The sequence below is a fragment of the Podarcis tiliguerta genome (genome assembly GCF_965153285.1).
Source record: "Podarcis tiliguerta genome assembly, chromosome: 1".
In the NCBI taxonomy this organism is placed as follows: Eukaryota; Metazoa; Chordata; class Lepidosauria; order Squamata; family Lacertidae; genus Podarcis; species Podarcis tiliguerta.
Window position 1 is genome coordinate 7,379,089 of NC_139534.1, and position 16,092 is coordinate 7,395,180.

General features: G+C 43.6%; 1 protein-coding gene across 3 annotated transcripts in view; it reads left to right on the plus strand.

Moving 5' to 3' along the window:
* Positions 1-15,805, plus strand: part of INO80D (INO80 complex subunit D) — a 54,707-nt gene extending 38,902 nt beyond the window's left edge. For all 3 annotated transcript variants that reach the window (XM_083401123.1, XM_083401125.1, XM_083401124.1), the window contains exon 11: positions 3,077-15,805. In XM_083401123.1, the coding sequence (XP_083257249.1) occupies positions 3,077-4,248 (1,172 nt within the window). In that variant the 3' untranslated portion in view covers positions 4,249-15,805. The remainder of the gene's footprint in view (positions 1-3,076) is intronic.
* Positions 15,806-16,092: the final 287 nt, after the last annotated feature.

Here is a 16,092-nt window from a genome sequence, read left to right on the forward strand (position 1 = left end):
CATTCGCTCCATAGGACGCACACACATTTCCCCTTCATTTTTGGAGGGGGAAAAGTGCCTCCTATAGAGTGAAAAATACGGTATATTAATTTTTAAAAGACCAAGCTTCCTACATTATGAACTGAAAAATCCAATAGTGTTTCTCCATGTTGCTCCACTGGCTAAAAACATAATAATTCCATGCTGCGTTACTCGAATATCTGAAGAACAGTCTTTTATCTGGGTATTTTCCTCCCTGGCCCACTTTCTGAACTAAGGTGGGGGTGACTAAGGACAGGGACTTTTTAGCTGCAATGCCCTGTCTTTGCTAATCTGGAGGCTCCTCTTGTGTTTTCATTTTCTCCCATTACTTCAATACCATCCCATTCTCATTTTACAAGCCCGTTTTAACCATCATTTAATACAGTTTTAACATGCTCTTTTTTAATCCTTCTGTGTTTTTTATTGAGGGTTTTCATTGCATGTTTTTATTTTTTCATTATCAGGTGCCCTGAAGGGCATTGTTGGAAGAGCAGGATATAAATATACTACATAAATAAATAAAATCAGTTCAGAGACAAATGCAGTGTACAATTCCAGAAACAGCTGAGCATCTCCACCTCTCTCTGACCCATTTATGAATAATAGTAAAAAATCTTTCCCAGTCTGGAAATATCTTATATGAGCAGACCAGTATCATTTTTAATCTTTTGTTGGAAGCCGCCCAGAGTGGCTGGAGAAACCCAGCCAGGTGGGCGGGGTATAAATAATTTATTATTATTATTATTATTATTATTATTATTATTATTATTATTATTATTATTATCTGACTGTCTCAGGCCACAGAGAAGTTAGGCTGGCCTCAACTAGAGCCAGGGCTTTTTCGGCCGTGGCTCCGATCTGGTGGAACACTCTGTCACAAGAGACCAGGGCCCTGCGGGACTTGACATCTTTCCGCAGGGCCTGCAAGACAGAGCTGTTCCACCAGGCCTTTGGCCAGGGCACAGCCTGACTCCCTCCCTCGGCAATCTTCGCAGAGCTCTGGCCCAATGGTTGCCAGTGGCTTGAATTAATTAATTTTATAATGAATGATTTTAGAGTGTTGTTTATGCTGTACTTTTGTACTGTTTTATTGTTGTTAGCCGCCCTGAGCCCGGCTTCGGCTGGGGAGGGCGGGATATAAATAAATTTTTTTATTATTATTATTATTTATTGGATTGCAGCATAGGGATTTTTCCTCTTTCATTACACATCACATATCATTCCACTGTGGTCAGCGAAGTTAATAGGACTGGGGCTAGAAGTTGAAGTGAGCCCAACATAAAAGGTTGACAGACTCTAGGGTTGTGCGCCCATCTCACTCAAAGAGGCCAAGGGCCAGCGCTGCCCGGAGACACTTCCGGGTCACGTGGCCAGTGTGACATCGCTGCTCTGGCGAGCCAGAGCCGCACACGGAAACGCCGTTTACCTTCCCGCTAGTAAGCGGTCCCTATTTATCTACTTGCACCCGGGAGTGCTTTCGAACTGCTAGGTTGGCAGGCGCTGGGACCGAACAGCGGGAGCGCACCCCGCCGCGGGGATTCGAACCGCCGACCTTTCGATCGGCAAGCCCTAGGCGCTGAGGCTTTTACCCACAGCGCCACCCGCGTCCCCGAGCCCAACATAAGTAGGTCCAAACCACAAAAATCCATGTAAATTGAACTTCCGATGTATAGATTGTGAAAATATGGCTTACTCACACTGGGGGGTTTGTGCGCCTGCATCCTTACAGAAGCATGTCAAACCAGCGTGAAGTTGTTGGTTGGTGTGCAGTGCCAATTGTTAAACTTCACATAAACATTTGCTTAGAGCTGTTGCTGGCTTTTACGATGGCTCCTTTATTTATGTCTTTGATCCTATCTTGGCTCTCTCCATGTACGACCATCCTTTATCACGGCCTATACTATAGTATGTAGGTAAGGCTCTGTATACCGTGCCCATCAGCATTTAAAAATCTAACAGAGTCTCAGGATACCAAATTCTCCAGTAGATAGCGTATTACATATTTTTTGCAACAATCCCATGGAAGAAACATAGCCCTGACAAATAATGTTCCAATGTATGTTGCTTGTCTTTATCTGTTGCCTTTTCCATTGAAAGAATGTCATCTCCTCTAAAACAAAATGATTCTCTGAAGATTTTAATGTCAATTGAGAGGGGAGAGCTTTCTTCTTTGTATTTAACCCACTTAAGCTTCCTTTCTGAACTGTGGTAGGCCTTGCCTGTCAGTAATAAAGTTTCCCAACCAAGAGCTTGCATGCGCACTGCTCAGTTTTATTTTGTTTTATGCATTTGATGACTTGCAGCACGCCGTGGTGGAACCAGAGCCTGCTGTTAAGGCAAAATGAAGTGGTATGAAAGTTCTGCCTTGGCAACTCGTTCACACGTGCAAGTTGCCACTTGGTGCTGCAGTCATCAAGTAATCAACCTGTCTGTGTGAACATGGCCTTGTCTGGTAGACATACACTCCAGCCACCCTATGACATGTAGGTTCATGCTAACAGGCTGGTAACACTTCCATTGGACTGGAAAGAAATTCATGCACTCACATATAAAGTTAGTTTAAAAAATGAACGGCTAAAGGTCGAACTAGGGGACGCGGGTGGTGCTGTGGGTTAAACCACAGAGCCTAGGACTTGCCGATCAGAAGGTCGGCGGTTTGAATCCCCGCGACGGGGTGAGCTCCTGTTGCTCGGTCCCTGCTCCTGCCAACCTAGCAGTTCGAAAGCACGTCAAAGTGCAAGTAGATAAATAGGTACCACTCCGGCGGGAAGGTAAACGGCGTTTCCGTGCTCTGCTCTGGTTCGCCAGAAGCGGCTTAGTCATGCTGGCCACATGACCCGGAAGCTGTACGCCGGCTCCCTCGGCCAGTAAAGCGAGATGAACCGCAAACCCAGAGTCGGCCACGACTGGACCTAACGGTCAGGGCTCCCTTTACCTTTCCCTTTAAAGGTCAAACTGGATGTTACACTAGCCATTGCAGGAATTGTTTTTGAAGTGGAAGAATGCACCTACGAGAGGTATGCCAACTGCTTGACATATTTTCAATTTAACGCAGGTAAAAATGGAGACCTTCTCCCTACGACCGAAGAGGCAGAGGAGCTGGAACGGGCCTTGCAGGCTGTGACTTCTCTTGAGTGCCTGAGTACTATAGGAGTGCTCACACAGACAGACGGCGTGCCGGTTCAAGAACTATCAGACAGAGGCATAGGGGTGTTCTCCACGGGTGCTGAAACTTCAGGAATTCAATCCTTGAGCCGGGAAGTCAACGCGGATCTAGGTGAGCTGCTGAATGGGCGTATAGTGCATGACGAGAATTTCTCTAGCCTGGACCTGGATGATAGCTTGCTGCGCTCTGCTACCTTATCCAACCCACCTACGCCCCTGGCAGGGCAGATTCAGGGGCAATTCTCTGCCCCAGCCAACGTTGGCCTTACTTCTGCCACTCTGATCAGTCAGAGTGGGCTTGGGGAGAGAGCCTTCCCAGGACAATTTCAAGGACTTCACGATGGCAGCCATGCCTCCCAGAGGCCACACCCTGCCCAGCTGCTAAGCAAGGCAGACGACCTAATCACCTCACGACAGCAATACAGCAGTGACCATTCACACTCCTCACCCCACGGAAGCCATTACGACAGCGAGCATGTGCCGTCGCCCTACAGCGACCATATCACGTCCCCCCACGCCTCCTCCTACTCCGGCGATAACTTGGCAGCTACCTTCTCCGCAGAGATGCCCATCATAGCACAACATCTGCTCCCTTCGCAGCTGGAGGTGCCGCTCGGTGGCGTGGTGAACCCCAGAACTCACTGGGGGAGCCTCCCCGTCAGCCTGGGCGACCCTTCTCCCTTCAGCAACCTGCTCGGTGCCGACGGACACCTTCTCTCCACCTCCCTGTCCACGCCACCCAGCACATCGCACTCAGAGACCACGCAGCCTGCCTTCGCCACCGTCACCCCCAACAGCTCCAGCGTGCTCCCGGGGTTGCCGCAGACCAGTTTCAGCGGCATGGGCCCCGGGTCCTCTGAACTGATGGCCTCCACCTCCCCAAAGCAACAGCTCCCTCAGTTCAGCGCCGCCTTTGGCCACCAGCTGAGCTCCCACAGCGGCATCCCCAAGGACCTGCAGCCAAGCCACAGCTCCATAGCGCCTCCCACAGGCTTCACAGTAACAGGTGCCACAGCTACTAGTACCAATAACGCATCTGCCCCCTTCACCACCTCCAGCTGAGCTCGTCTGTCTGCAAAATTCAGGCAGTTGGGGGGGGACCTTACGTTCCCTCTCACCCCACCCTGGCCCACGTCTCTTTTCCTGATTTTTGTCATCTCCTTTTTAAAGACTTCGTTTAAATTTAAAACAAAAAGAGGGGGCAAAAAGTCCTGATTCAGTGCAGACCAGGGTTTCCCCGTTGCTCTGCTCTCTTGATCTTATGTGCTGGTTTCTGTATTGGTGCTCATTTACCCCTTTCAGATTTGGTTATACTTAGCCAGTTAAATATCCCAGATAAAAGAATACAGCACAGGTCCCGGATGATGTAACTGACCATAGATGAGGGATCTGTGACCCTCTAGGTGTCGCTGCGCTAGGGTTCCCATAGTCCTTGACCACTGGCCACCCTGTCTGCTGCCGGTGCAAATTGGGAGGAGTCCCAGCGACTCTGGAGGGCCGCAGACTCCCTAGTCCTGCCTTAGATTGATAAATGAGAAGTTAGATACAATGGACTCTAGACCCAAAAGCGAGATGATACCTCAAATATAACTAATGCAGGTTCCTAAGGCTCAAATCAGAGTATCCAGTCCCGTGAGCATCTGGGCAAGAGGTGAGGAGTTCGATTTATTTCAAAGAATGCAAATGGCATGAAAGGGGGATCAACATTTTGATTTGGTAACTGGGCACTGCAGACTTAAACCAACACCATAGTTCAATTGTTAATTCTGTCAGCTTAACACTGGGCTCTTAACCTCCTCTGTGAGCGCAGGGGTTTGTGTGTGTATTTGTGTGTGTGTGCGTGTATTTGATGGGTAAATGACAGGTTGTTTCCCTCCCTTTTTTTCCTGTTCTGAAAGACCATCTTGAAACCAGCGACCGTTCATACTGCAAGCTAATTTGGTTTTTGAAGTTGGGTTGGATGGAAGAAAGGATGAATTTGTAGGACATGAGATTGTACTTGTTGGTTCAGAGTATCTATGGCGGTGGGGAGTTTTAAATAAAATATATATATCATTGGTATGTAGAACAGGAAGCAGAACTGAGTACTGTAATTAATTGCAATGGTGTACCTGCTCAGATAAAACATATGCTAATTCCTAAAGCTGATCAATTATTACAGTAGTGTTGTTGGGTTGGCATTTTCCAATGGAGCATTACTTTTAACATAGCCAAGTCTCAGCCGAAACTGGCAGAATTGTGTCATGGGCCCCTTTCCCCACTCAAACCGATGTGAGATCAGAACTGCTGAGTGATCTTACAAAGTTGTAGCCGTCTCCAGATACTTAATGCTTCTGGGGATTCCTGCAGCAGCCGTGAGCCCTTACGGTGTTCCATAATACTTTGGGAATATTTAGATATTTTTAGAAATCCTTTGTGCAGAGTGAGGTCTGAGAAGAAAGAACAGGCATGCTAAAAGACACAAGCTATTGAAGTTAATAGAAAAAGAAAAGAAAAGTGTGGCGTTCTCCTATCTCTAATCAGTGGTCTTGCTAATAAATACATTTTCAAAGTCACAGATTCTACTGTTATCACTTCGTGCCCCCTGAAGATCCACAGCAATCAAACTGTAAGGAGTTTGTCAGAATAAGGACTGCTTCCCCCACAAAAAGTTCTTTATCAAGCAAGCTACAAGGTCTCTGCTGCTCCCCCCCCCCTTAAACAGGGCTTGTAGCTGTGCTGATTCTCAAAAGAAAAGTAGATTATGCCATTTATTTCTCACGCAGTCCAGTTCTGCTCAGTGGAGGCCAATCCTTGCAATCATTTCTTGTTTTCTGGAGTAGACATGGAAGGAACGACCATCTACTCCTAAGAGCAGGGCTTCGTTATATTTTGTGGTAAGAGGTTTGGACTGTACATAATTTCATCTACTTTTTATAATATATTTAAAAAGATACGAAGAGAGAAGAAGGCACACTCTAGTAGAGTGTTTTAATTGGGCTTCTATGGGGGTTGAAGAGGGAGCTCAACCTTCTCTTTGTGACTGAAGCAGTTGTTTCCTGCCTAGCTTTTCTATTCCGCTTTCAAATGGTGCTCAAGTGAGAATCTGGTACAGACACCCTCCTCCCCCCAGACCTTTGGGCAGGGGAGGGTCCCAGGAATTGCCTGTCTGAATCCCATAAATTTGAACTATTGCCTTCTTTTAAAAAGCTGTGCTTATTATTTTGAGAGGATCAGGGAGTTTGCCCCTGGAAATAAAAGTACATGTTGCTGGAAAACATTTTTATGCTTTTTAACCTTGTGAAATCCCTCCCTGCATTTGAAATTGAACTGTATAATAAACATCTAAGTGTGTTCCAAATTATATTTGTAATGTATCTGTTTTAAGCCAGTTAACGAGCGGAAGGGAAGCCTTTTCTTTATTCTACTTTAGTGCACAATGTATTGTGAAATGATTTCCCCCCCTCCAAAAAAAACACCCTGGCTTTTGTGCTAAATAGGAAAGGGGGGGGAAGCCCCATTCAGTTCCCTCTTTTTGTTTCAAATCAAATTGAACAAGTGATTAGCTCTCACAGGAAAGTGAATTGGTTTGGCAAACTACAAAACTCCCCTTTATAAATATCATTTGGTGCTATATTATTCCAGTACCTGAAAATACGGCAGAATGATTGGGATCTGAAGACTGATGTCTTCTGGGCGTGTGCAAGGACTTTTCAGCCTTCCCCATGCCTGTTGCAGCCTCTTAAAGTTTGGGGGACCTTCCAAGACCACATTCCATGCAGTTTGAGGGGTTGCTGCCCAAAAGCAAAATGCACAGGCTGGGAGTGCAAAACAGACCAGTTGCAAAATTTGCAGCAAACCTTTCTGCTCCTTCTCAGTGATGTTCACAGCCTGTCTTTAAAAAGAAGCCAGCGTGGTTCTTGCTCACATTCAGGGCAAAGTCCTGCATGCATAACTTAACACAAAGACGCCAGCCTTCTGCATGTGACATAGTGGGGAAAATGTGCAAGGCTACAGCAGGTACACATCTAGGCGGAAGACAGACTGTAATCAAGTCAGCTTTGGAAGCGCAGGTCCCTGTTTTGATCTCGCAGCAGGCTATTACAGTTTCCATATTTCCCTTAAGGAAACACCATTGTTCGTATCAAAAGTGTTTTGCAGCAGATCCTGTTTCTCCATTGCATTTTCCTAATGCTGCTTACGTTACTAATCCTTCCCTTTCAAAACATCGCCCTTGTGTTCTCTCGTAGTTAAATTATGGGCCACAAATGTACTGCATGGATAATTTCTTTATAATCTGTCTTGTTAAGAGGCTGGAATTTTCAGGGTTCCTAGCAAAATTCGGTTTATGACTCTTCGCTTTTATTTCACATCTCTTCTTCTTGTGAGTTCGTTTTCTTTTAAGGAGTTTTGATCGCACCTAGTGTCATGACATGGTTTTCATTAACAGAGAACATGATGTTTCCGTATGTGGTTAAGCAAGATGATGTGCGAGGATAAAATCCTCTAAAAGTAATTTCCCCGTAAAGTAGGAATGTCCCTCGGGGACGTCATTTCAGAAAGTTTAATGAAATCGCTTGAAAAGAATGCCTGCTTAAGGTGTGGTGCTTGTATGAAACCCCCTCCCCAAATCTTTATTCCAGGATGCTTAACTGTTTGTTGGTTCTCAATAAAACCCTGCCTTATGAACAAAGACAAATAGTAACCTACTGTTTGTGTAAGCTAGTATTTTATGCATTAAGAAAAAGAAAGAGGTAGAATCGGTGGGTCTCTCCTCTTGATATCCAGGTTTGAAAGTAAGAACTTATTAACTTGCTTTATTTTATGTCTGTTGTGAACAATCTGCTGCGTGAACCCTGTTGTTTTAGTTGTGTACATCGTAGATTTCTAGTTTAGAACTAAGAACACGTGGTAACGCATAAGAAAGGAACCAGCTTTGCATTGCCACTGGAGGGCAGCATAAGGAAAGTCTATAACACACAGTCTATAATTATGAAATATCTTTCCTAGAATGTGAGGGAACTAGAGTGAGAAAACTCAGGGCTGAAAAAAAGAGAAAAATAACAATTCAGTGCAACTCCTCCTTTCTAACCCCTTATAACACACATGCATGTATGTGTTCATGCGCGCGCACACACACAAATAAACACACACACTCTAAATTGTATGATTTGGATTAATGCATTGAACTTGGTCTGCTGGTGTGTCTTCACCGTCTTGTTGGTTGGTGGGCCCTCAATTTTTTTAACCCCACAGTCATTGTCCCCAAATCTGTGTTGTCAAAAAGACAGTGCAGCTCACTCCTGGATTTTAGCGTCTTAAAAGAAAACAAACTAGGAAATGGACCCAGCCTGAAAAAGATGGTCAGTTGTTGTGTTATGCTAAGGAGTATCTCATTTCTGTTGAGGGAAGAGGGTTGAACCAGTTTCTCTGAATGGTGATTATCACTGTCCAGTTTTGGGCATGTCTCAGGGATTCCTTGTGGAAATAAAGGCAGTTAAAATAAAAGTAGTTTCGAAGAAGAAATTTTTGCAGGAGAGCGTCATCGAAGCATGAACACCAGAAGGTGAATTTGTTTCTGGGTCTCATGGCCTGGTGGCTGTTCTCTTGCAGAAGCTGTGCTCAAGTCCACCGTACAAAATGTTCCCCCACCCCATCCCATAATGCTTAGCTTTAAGCTTTTATTTAAGAACACCCCTTTCCCTTTCCTCCCTGCCTGCACCACGTGTGTTCAGAATACTTATTGTAGATTTTTAAGAGAAAAGGTATATTAATTTATGCTATTAACATCACCTCATAAATTATAAGTTTTATACTAAAAAGCTATTGAGTGTAATGAATTATGTTGCATATGTGTTTTAATAGCTATGAAATTATACACATTTTTTTTTAAAAAAAGAAAAACAATTTGCCCTTACCCTCAACGAAGCACCTTTTTACACTGGAACTTGGCCGTGTCAAGGTGTTCAGCTATTCTTTGCTACCTTGCAGATATAAATATATAAATAAAATCTAAAACCTATAAGGGGGGGGGGGAAATGGTCTCTCGCATTGACAAAACATAGAACCCTTCTCGACCCATATATTCTTCCTCTGAGGACGTTTGTTATTCTGCAATAATTTATCTGTGGTTTGTACCTATGATGGTTAGGTGCTTTTAGTTACAGGGTAAGTAGATCAAAGTTGAAATCCAATTACTGAAGCTGGGAATTGCGAACCAAGTTTGTAATACTCCCTTCCCGTTGACCTTCAAATAGATTCATTTCCAGTTAGCTCTGCAAGTTGCAAGTTCGAAGGTTGAAATGTTAAAATCTAGGGATCCACAGTGTCTTATTCAGGAAATCCCCCCCCCTCCATTCCTCTCAAAGGAATTCCCACTGTGACTTATAAATAGAACTTAGGTATCCTTTGTGCACGTATGTTTACTGTATACACACAAAATATGCATTGGGGGAACTGTATGTGTGATACATGAATGTGTATATTGTATGTAGGTTACGGGGCTTTTTTGTTTTTGTTTTGCTTTGTAAAGAGAAAAGTAGTTGAGGGGTGATAGAATATATCGTGGAAATGTGATCACTTAGTTGGGGCTCCTCTCGTGCTCACCGTTGTTCAAATAACCAAACTACATACAGTTTTCTGTTCCAAGGCTAACTCTGATATCACGTTGCTCGTTTGCTTAGTTTGTTTTCTGATCTCTGACTCCCAACTGCATTGAGCCCCGTTTTAATGACAGAAAATGCCATTTTTCCAAGACAGCCTTTTACAGATATAGATTAAATAAAGCGTGCGCTGATGAAGGAGAATTTAAAATGGATATATATCTAGTGGGAATGTCAGCCATGGGAACCTACTTCAGGGTAGTTCTAGAGTTTTCTTCCTCCCGTTTTTAAACACTGTCCTTGTTATCAGATTATTTTGAACCCTCAAGGTAGATGGGTTTTTGTCTCCATATTAGATGTTCACATCAAAGCTCTATATAGTGTACTTCAGAAGGAGATAAAGTGTCTGAAAAGTGCTTGGTTGGGGCTTTTATACAGGACTGATGATGCTACTTTCAATCCCAAAGAAACCCACTCTAATAACCATTTTAGTTACTGATAATTTGAGGGGACTGGAATTGGGCCAATGTGGGTGTAACTCTGGCTCCTTGCGAACCATGGTTTGCAGAAGACTGTCCACATTTCTTTCCCCCGACACATCCCATTGTGGAGAAAAGTTGCGTGCCTCTCCTCCTTTCATAGTATTTAAGCAGTTTGTCAGCAGCAGTACTGATCACTGTTAAGGCACATCCAGGATTTGCCTTGAGCCAGGTTCTCAAACTCACTTGGCACCCTTTCTAGTTTAAAGGAAACTGCAGATAGCCTTAACCACAAAAAAGCATGTGGTTTGCACGTATCACTAAACACAAACATGTGGTTTGCGTGTCACACTAAACTGTAATTTAACACTTTGTGCATGATCTAGCTCTCTTCTCCTCCAGCACAGGCACAAGAACGAGGCTGGAAGCACCTGATTCCATTTTCAACTAACTGCAGTTTGTAAATCACCTGATTGGGACGATCATATCTTGACTTAATAAGCCAAGAAATGAACAGGCCTCTTGCTCATGGACACAGACTTTTCATTCCACAGATTAAGCAACCATACCAGGAAGGTTCTGATTAACCTCAGTTTCCTGTTTTGTCCAGATGGAGAAACTATTGTTAGCAGCTTCAGAACAAATGAGGAGCTTAAACCATGGTTTAGGATCCTGGCTTGTTCTGAAGCTAATAACCGTAGTTTTCCAGTTTGAATGAAGCAGGAAACTATGCTTAATTAGAGTCTTTTTGAAGAAAAAATTAATGGGGCTGTGGATGCAGACAAAAACATTCATATCTTGGCTTATCGAGAGACAGACATCTGAACTGGGTCAGTGACAAACCCCCAATAAATTGGAAGGGAGGAGCTACGTGCCTGGGCAAAATACTTACTTATATCTTGACTTACTAAGCCAAGATAGGACCATCCAAATATGGCCAATGTTCAAATCTGGGATGGTAGTAAGTATCATCTATTTAATCAAACCAGAATTATGAACCATCAGATCACAGAACTGTAGAATTGGAAGGGGCCCCTCTGCCCCAAGGGTCATCTAGTCCAACCCCCTGCAATGCCGGAATCTCAGCTAAAGCATCCATGACAGATGGCCGCCCAACCTCTGCTTGAAAACCTCCAAGGAAGGAGAGTCCACCATCTTCCAAGGGAATCCATTACTTTTGTCAAAGAGCTCCTACTGCCAGAAAGTTATTCCTGATGTTTAGTTGGAATCTCCTTTCTTGTAACTTGAAGCCATTGTTCTGGGTCCTACCCTGTGACACAGCGGAAAACAAAGCTTGCTCCATTCCCCATGTGACAGCCCTTTATATATCTGAAGATGGCTAAGTACCCAATTCTCTTCGTTCCTTATAAGGCTTGGTTTCAAACCCTTGTTCATCTAGGTCACCCTCCTCTGCACACATTCCAGCTTGTCAACATCCTTCTTAAATTGTAGTGCCCAGAATTGGACACAGTATTCCAAGTGTGGAGGCAGAAATGAGCAGAACTATTACTTCCCTTGATCTGGACACCACTGTCGATACAGCCTAGATTAGTATTAGGGTTATTTTTTGCTGCTGCACCACACTGTTGACTCATGTTAAGTTTGTGGTCCACTAAGGTCCACTAGGTCCTTGTCATAAATAAGCCAGGTGTCCCCCATCTTATATGTGTGAGCTGCTTCTTCCTGCTTAAGTGTAGAACCTTACATTTGTCCCTATTGAAATCCCGATTCTGCCTTCAGCACGTTGGCTACCCCTCCCAGTTTGATGCCATCTGCAAATTGGTTGTACATCCCCTCAATTCATTCATCCAAGTTGTTTATAAAGATGTTGCAGAGCAGTGTGCTCAGGGCAGAACTGTGCGGCACTGCATTTGTCACTTTTGATGACGAGAAACGATTGTTGAGCATGCTTTGGGTTCAGTCAGTCAACCAGCTACAAATCCACCTGGGTTACTTTGTCCAGTCTACATTTTACCAATGGCTCCACAAGAATATGGTCAAAAGTCTTACTGCAGTCAAGATAAACTACATCCACAGCATTCCCCTGATCTACCAAACATGCAACTCTATAAAAAAGAAATGACATTCGTTTGGCATGACTTGTTTTTGAGAAACCCATGCTGGGCCTTAGTAATCACAGAATACTTTTCTAAGTGCTCAAAGACTGTTCAATTATCTGTTCTGCAACCTTTCCTGGTATCGATGGCCAGCTCACTGGTTGGCAGTCTTCTCCCCACCCCACCCCCCTTTTGAAGAACATTTTCCTGCTTCCATTTTGCAGGGACCTCTCCTGTTCTTTTCCTATCTTGGACTGCAGCTCCCTCCTTACATTATTCTGTTGTCACCAGGTTGGGCATCACTTTCCTTTTGGGTCAAGAGTAGATGTTGAGTAGATGTCCTTTTGGGCAAAGTAGATGTTGAGCAGTTCCACCTTCTCTCTGTCACCCAATAGCATTTCTCCACCTTCTCCACGCAGAGGACCTACCACTTGCTTGTTCTTCTTCTTACTTTCAACATAGCCAAATAAAGGTTATTTTTGTTATTTTTAACCTCTCTTGCAAGCCTGAGCTCATTCTGAGCCTGCCTGACATTCATCCTGTAACTCTTGGCGACTCATGTATGCTCCTTATTTGTGATTTCCCCTTTCTTCCACTTCTTATATATGCCCTTCTTAAATCTCCTCTCATCTCTAAGCTCCTTATGCAGCCGCACTGGTTTCTTTAGCTGCCTCCCACTCTTCCTTCTTGTTGGAATTGTCTGCCTTTGTGCCTTCAATATTTCACCTTTAAGAAACTCCCATCCATATTGGACTCCCTTCTCTTTGAGTGTTTCTGACCACAGGACTGCACCTAGTAGTTCCTTAAACTTTATGAATTCAGCCTTCTTAAAACTCCAGAGTGCATGTTCAGACATTGTCTGAAACCGACTTGTTTCAGTAAGCATTAACTATATGCTAACCGTGGTTTGTCCAGGTTCAGAAATGATGACAAATCAGTTTGTTGAAAGTGGAATCAAATACCTCTGATCATTTTCTCTCAGCTGTGCCAGAAGGGGGGAAGGAAGCAGCCATGCCTGCATGCAAGAATGAATTATGGTCTAGTGTTTTGTGGAAACAAAGCTTCTTTATGTGCTGACAGACCGCTTAAGTGCTGTAGAAGGATATAGAGGGGGTGGTGGCTCTAGGGAGTAGGGAGATTGTGGGGAGGGAAAGTGTGTCCCAAGGCCAATTTTTGACATTGCTAGTTTCACTTCGCAGGCAGCCAATACAGTGGCACCTCTAGTTACGGACTCGATCCGTTCCGGGGTGCCGTTCGCACCCTGAAAAGTCCATAACTAGAGCGCCGCTTCTGCGCATGTGTGCACAGCGAAACCCAAAGTATACACTTCTGGGTTTGCCGCCTTCGCAAGCCGAAAAGACGCAACATGAACCTAACGCAACACGAGGTATGACACTACTGCATCTGCACGGTCCTTAAAAATTGTGCGCAAGAGACCCAAACCATTTTTGCTCAGTCCCTTTTCTCATTTGGATACACAAAACTGTAACACCCAAGCTGAAAACAGCTATGCCTTTTATGCTGCAAGTTTCTGGTGCTGTGAAAATCACGTCATTAAAGCATCTCCATTCACCCAAATTACTCTTCATACACACATGTATATTACAGGGTTTCTGAGGACAGATTTCATTGCAAAACAGGAGATATATATTTCTTAAGCCTGATTACCCCCCCTTCCAATACCCCCCCCCCAATTATTTTTATGAACGTAATATTCCTTGTACATATGCATGCAGCGAGAAGAGGAAACGTGGGGTTGTTTATGGTCTTTGCTTCCTGTGAGTTGGAGAACACAGGAAGATACCAGAGTAAATTTATTTATGGGGAAGTGTAGACTCCTTTTGTGTATACGTGTACAGAGAGTTGTATATCCGATGTGGCAGCACTTCGCTGAATGTGGAATTGCCCTTTCCATGTAGAAAAGATAATATGAATGTGAGACTTCTTGTTCTATAGATGTGTGCAGGTTTGTGTCCACATGCTAGATATACATGCGGCACACATATACAAGATATGTTACAATGAGTATGTGTCTGGGATAAAGCTCTACGTGTAGAAAGCCGAAATTGTAGTTCCATTTGAGGGGTTTGGGATGACTTAAAACTACTGCTTGATGGCCAGTCCTTTTGTTAGCATGGACTTCTCTTTTTGTATTTGCTTTTGTTTCTAATATGAAAGCCCTCTAAGCTATTTTCCCCCTCCTTTTCCATAGCTCTGGCCCTTCCCTCACTGCCCCCTCTTTCATCTGGCCCTGTCCCTGTCCTGACAAACCAGACAGGAGCCTCCACTCAGTATAGTCCAAGTTACCGTATTTTTCTCTCTATAAGACGCACCAGACCACAAGACGCACCTAGTTTTTGGAGGAGGGAAACAAGAAAAAAAATATTCTGAATCTCAGAAGCCAGAACAGCAAGAGGGATCGCTGCGCAGTGAAAGCAGCGCTCCCTCTTGCTGTTCCGGCTTCTGGGATAGCTGCATAGCCTGCCTTCACTCCATAAGACGCACACACATTTCCCCTTACTTTTTAGGAGGGAAAAAGTGAGTCTTATTGAGCAAAAAATACGGTAAGTCCAGTCTTGCTACTCCTTTCTTAAAGCAGCTAATTTTAAAGCCAGTCACTTTAACCAATCAACTTTTTTTTAATTTTCAAAGCATATGTCTTGTTGGTTTATTATGCCAAAGCATAAATAAACCCATATATATATATATATATATATATATATATATATATATATATATATTCAGATGTTTTTGTTTCTATATTCCCCTTTGTTTTCTTCAGGGCGTGCAAGAGGGCAGACTTTTTCCTCTTAAAATTCCCAGTTCTTACAGTTCCCTACTAAATACATTGCTTGGGATGTCGGAAGTTGACCTGAAATTCCACCTTAAATGGAGGCAATATAAAGTCCGGGTCATTGATATTTAATATGGTTCAGTTTAGTGTTACACAGCTGCTTATCTGTTCTTCATATTAGACCCTCTTGTGTTTGTTTTAAACTAAAGACATGTTCGCATGGCCAAAAGGACAAAGCAGGACAGGTTCAGAATACATCATTACAGCGGGTCTCATCCTATTGGTCCCTGGCTTATCCATCTTTATTTTTCAGCACATGACAAAGGATGCAGGCAGAAAGGAGAGCTCAGTTATGTTGGCTGTCCAATGGACCACTTCCCTATACAGCCAGATGTAATTCACCTTAAGCTTTAAATGTTGAGCCAAGCGGTCATGGAAAAATCACCTCTAAATTGGATTTCTGTAGTTCTCAATAGACGATCCAGCCTGTTCCATAGTACATAAATCTCACTAAAATTCATAACCATTTCCGAAGTACAATTACCCCTTTACATTTTCTGGGCTTCAATGCTCAGGGCTTCCCATATAATCTGTATCTCCCCCCCCACCCCAGCACTAAAAGTAACTTCTTGGCCCCCACATCCCCTTGTGTCCATGCGCAACAAAAGAGCCAATATTGTAGGGCTACATGTTTCTGTATTTGTATATGTATATATAAAAAAACACACTATTTCAGGGCATAAATATATATGTACGCAATTCCCCCCCCCATCTCATTCTAAATTCATGAATACATGAGATTATAGCTATGTTTTATGTTGATTTTGGTCCAATTCTGACATTTAGCAAAATGCTGTCCCTTCTGGAGTAGCCAAGCTGCAGTTGCAGTTATATGTCATAAATGAAAGAGGAAAATATTTATGATTATCAAAAGCCATTTGAAATTGTCTCTTAACAAGGAATTTGATTTGTTAAACGCTGCCTGGTGTCAAAAG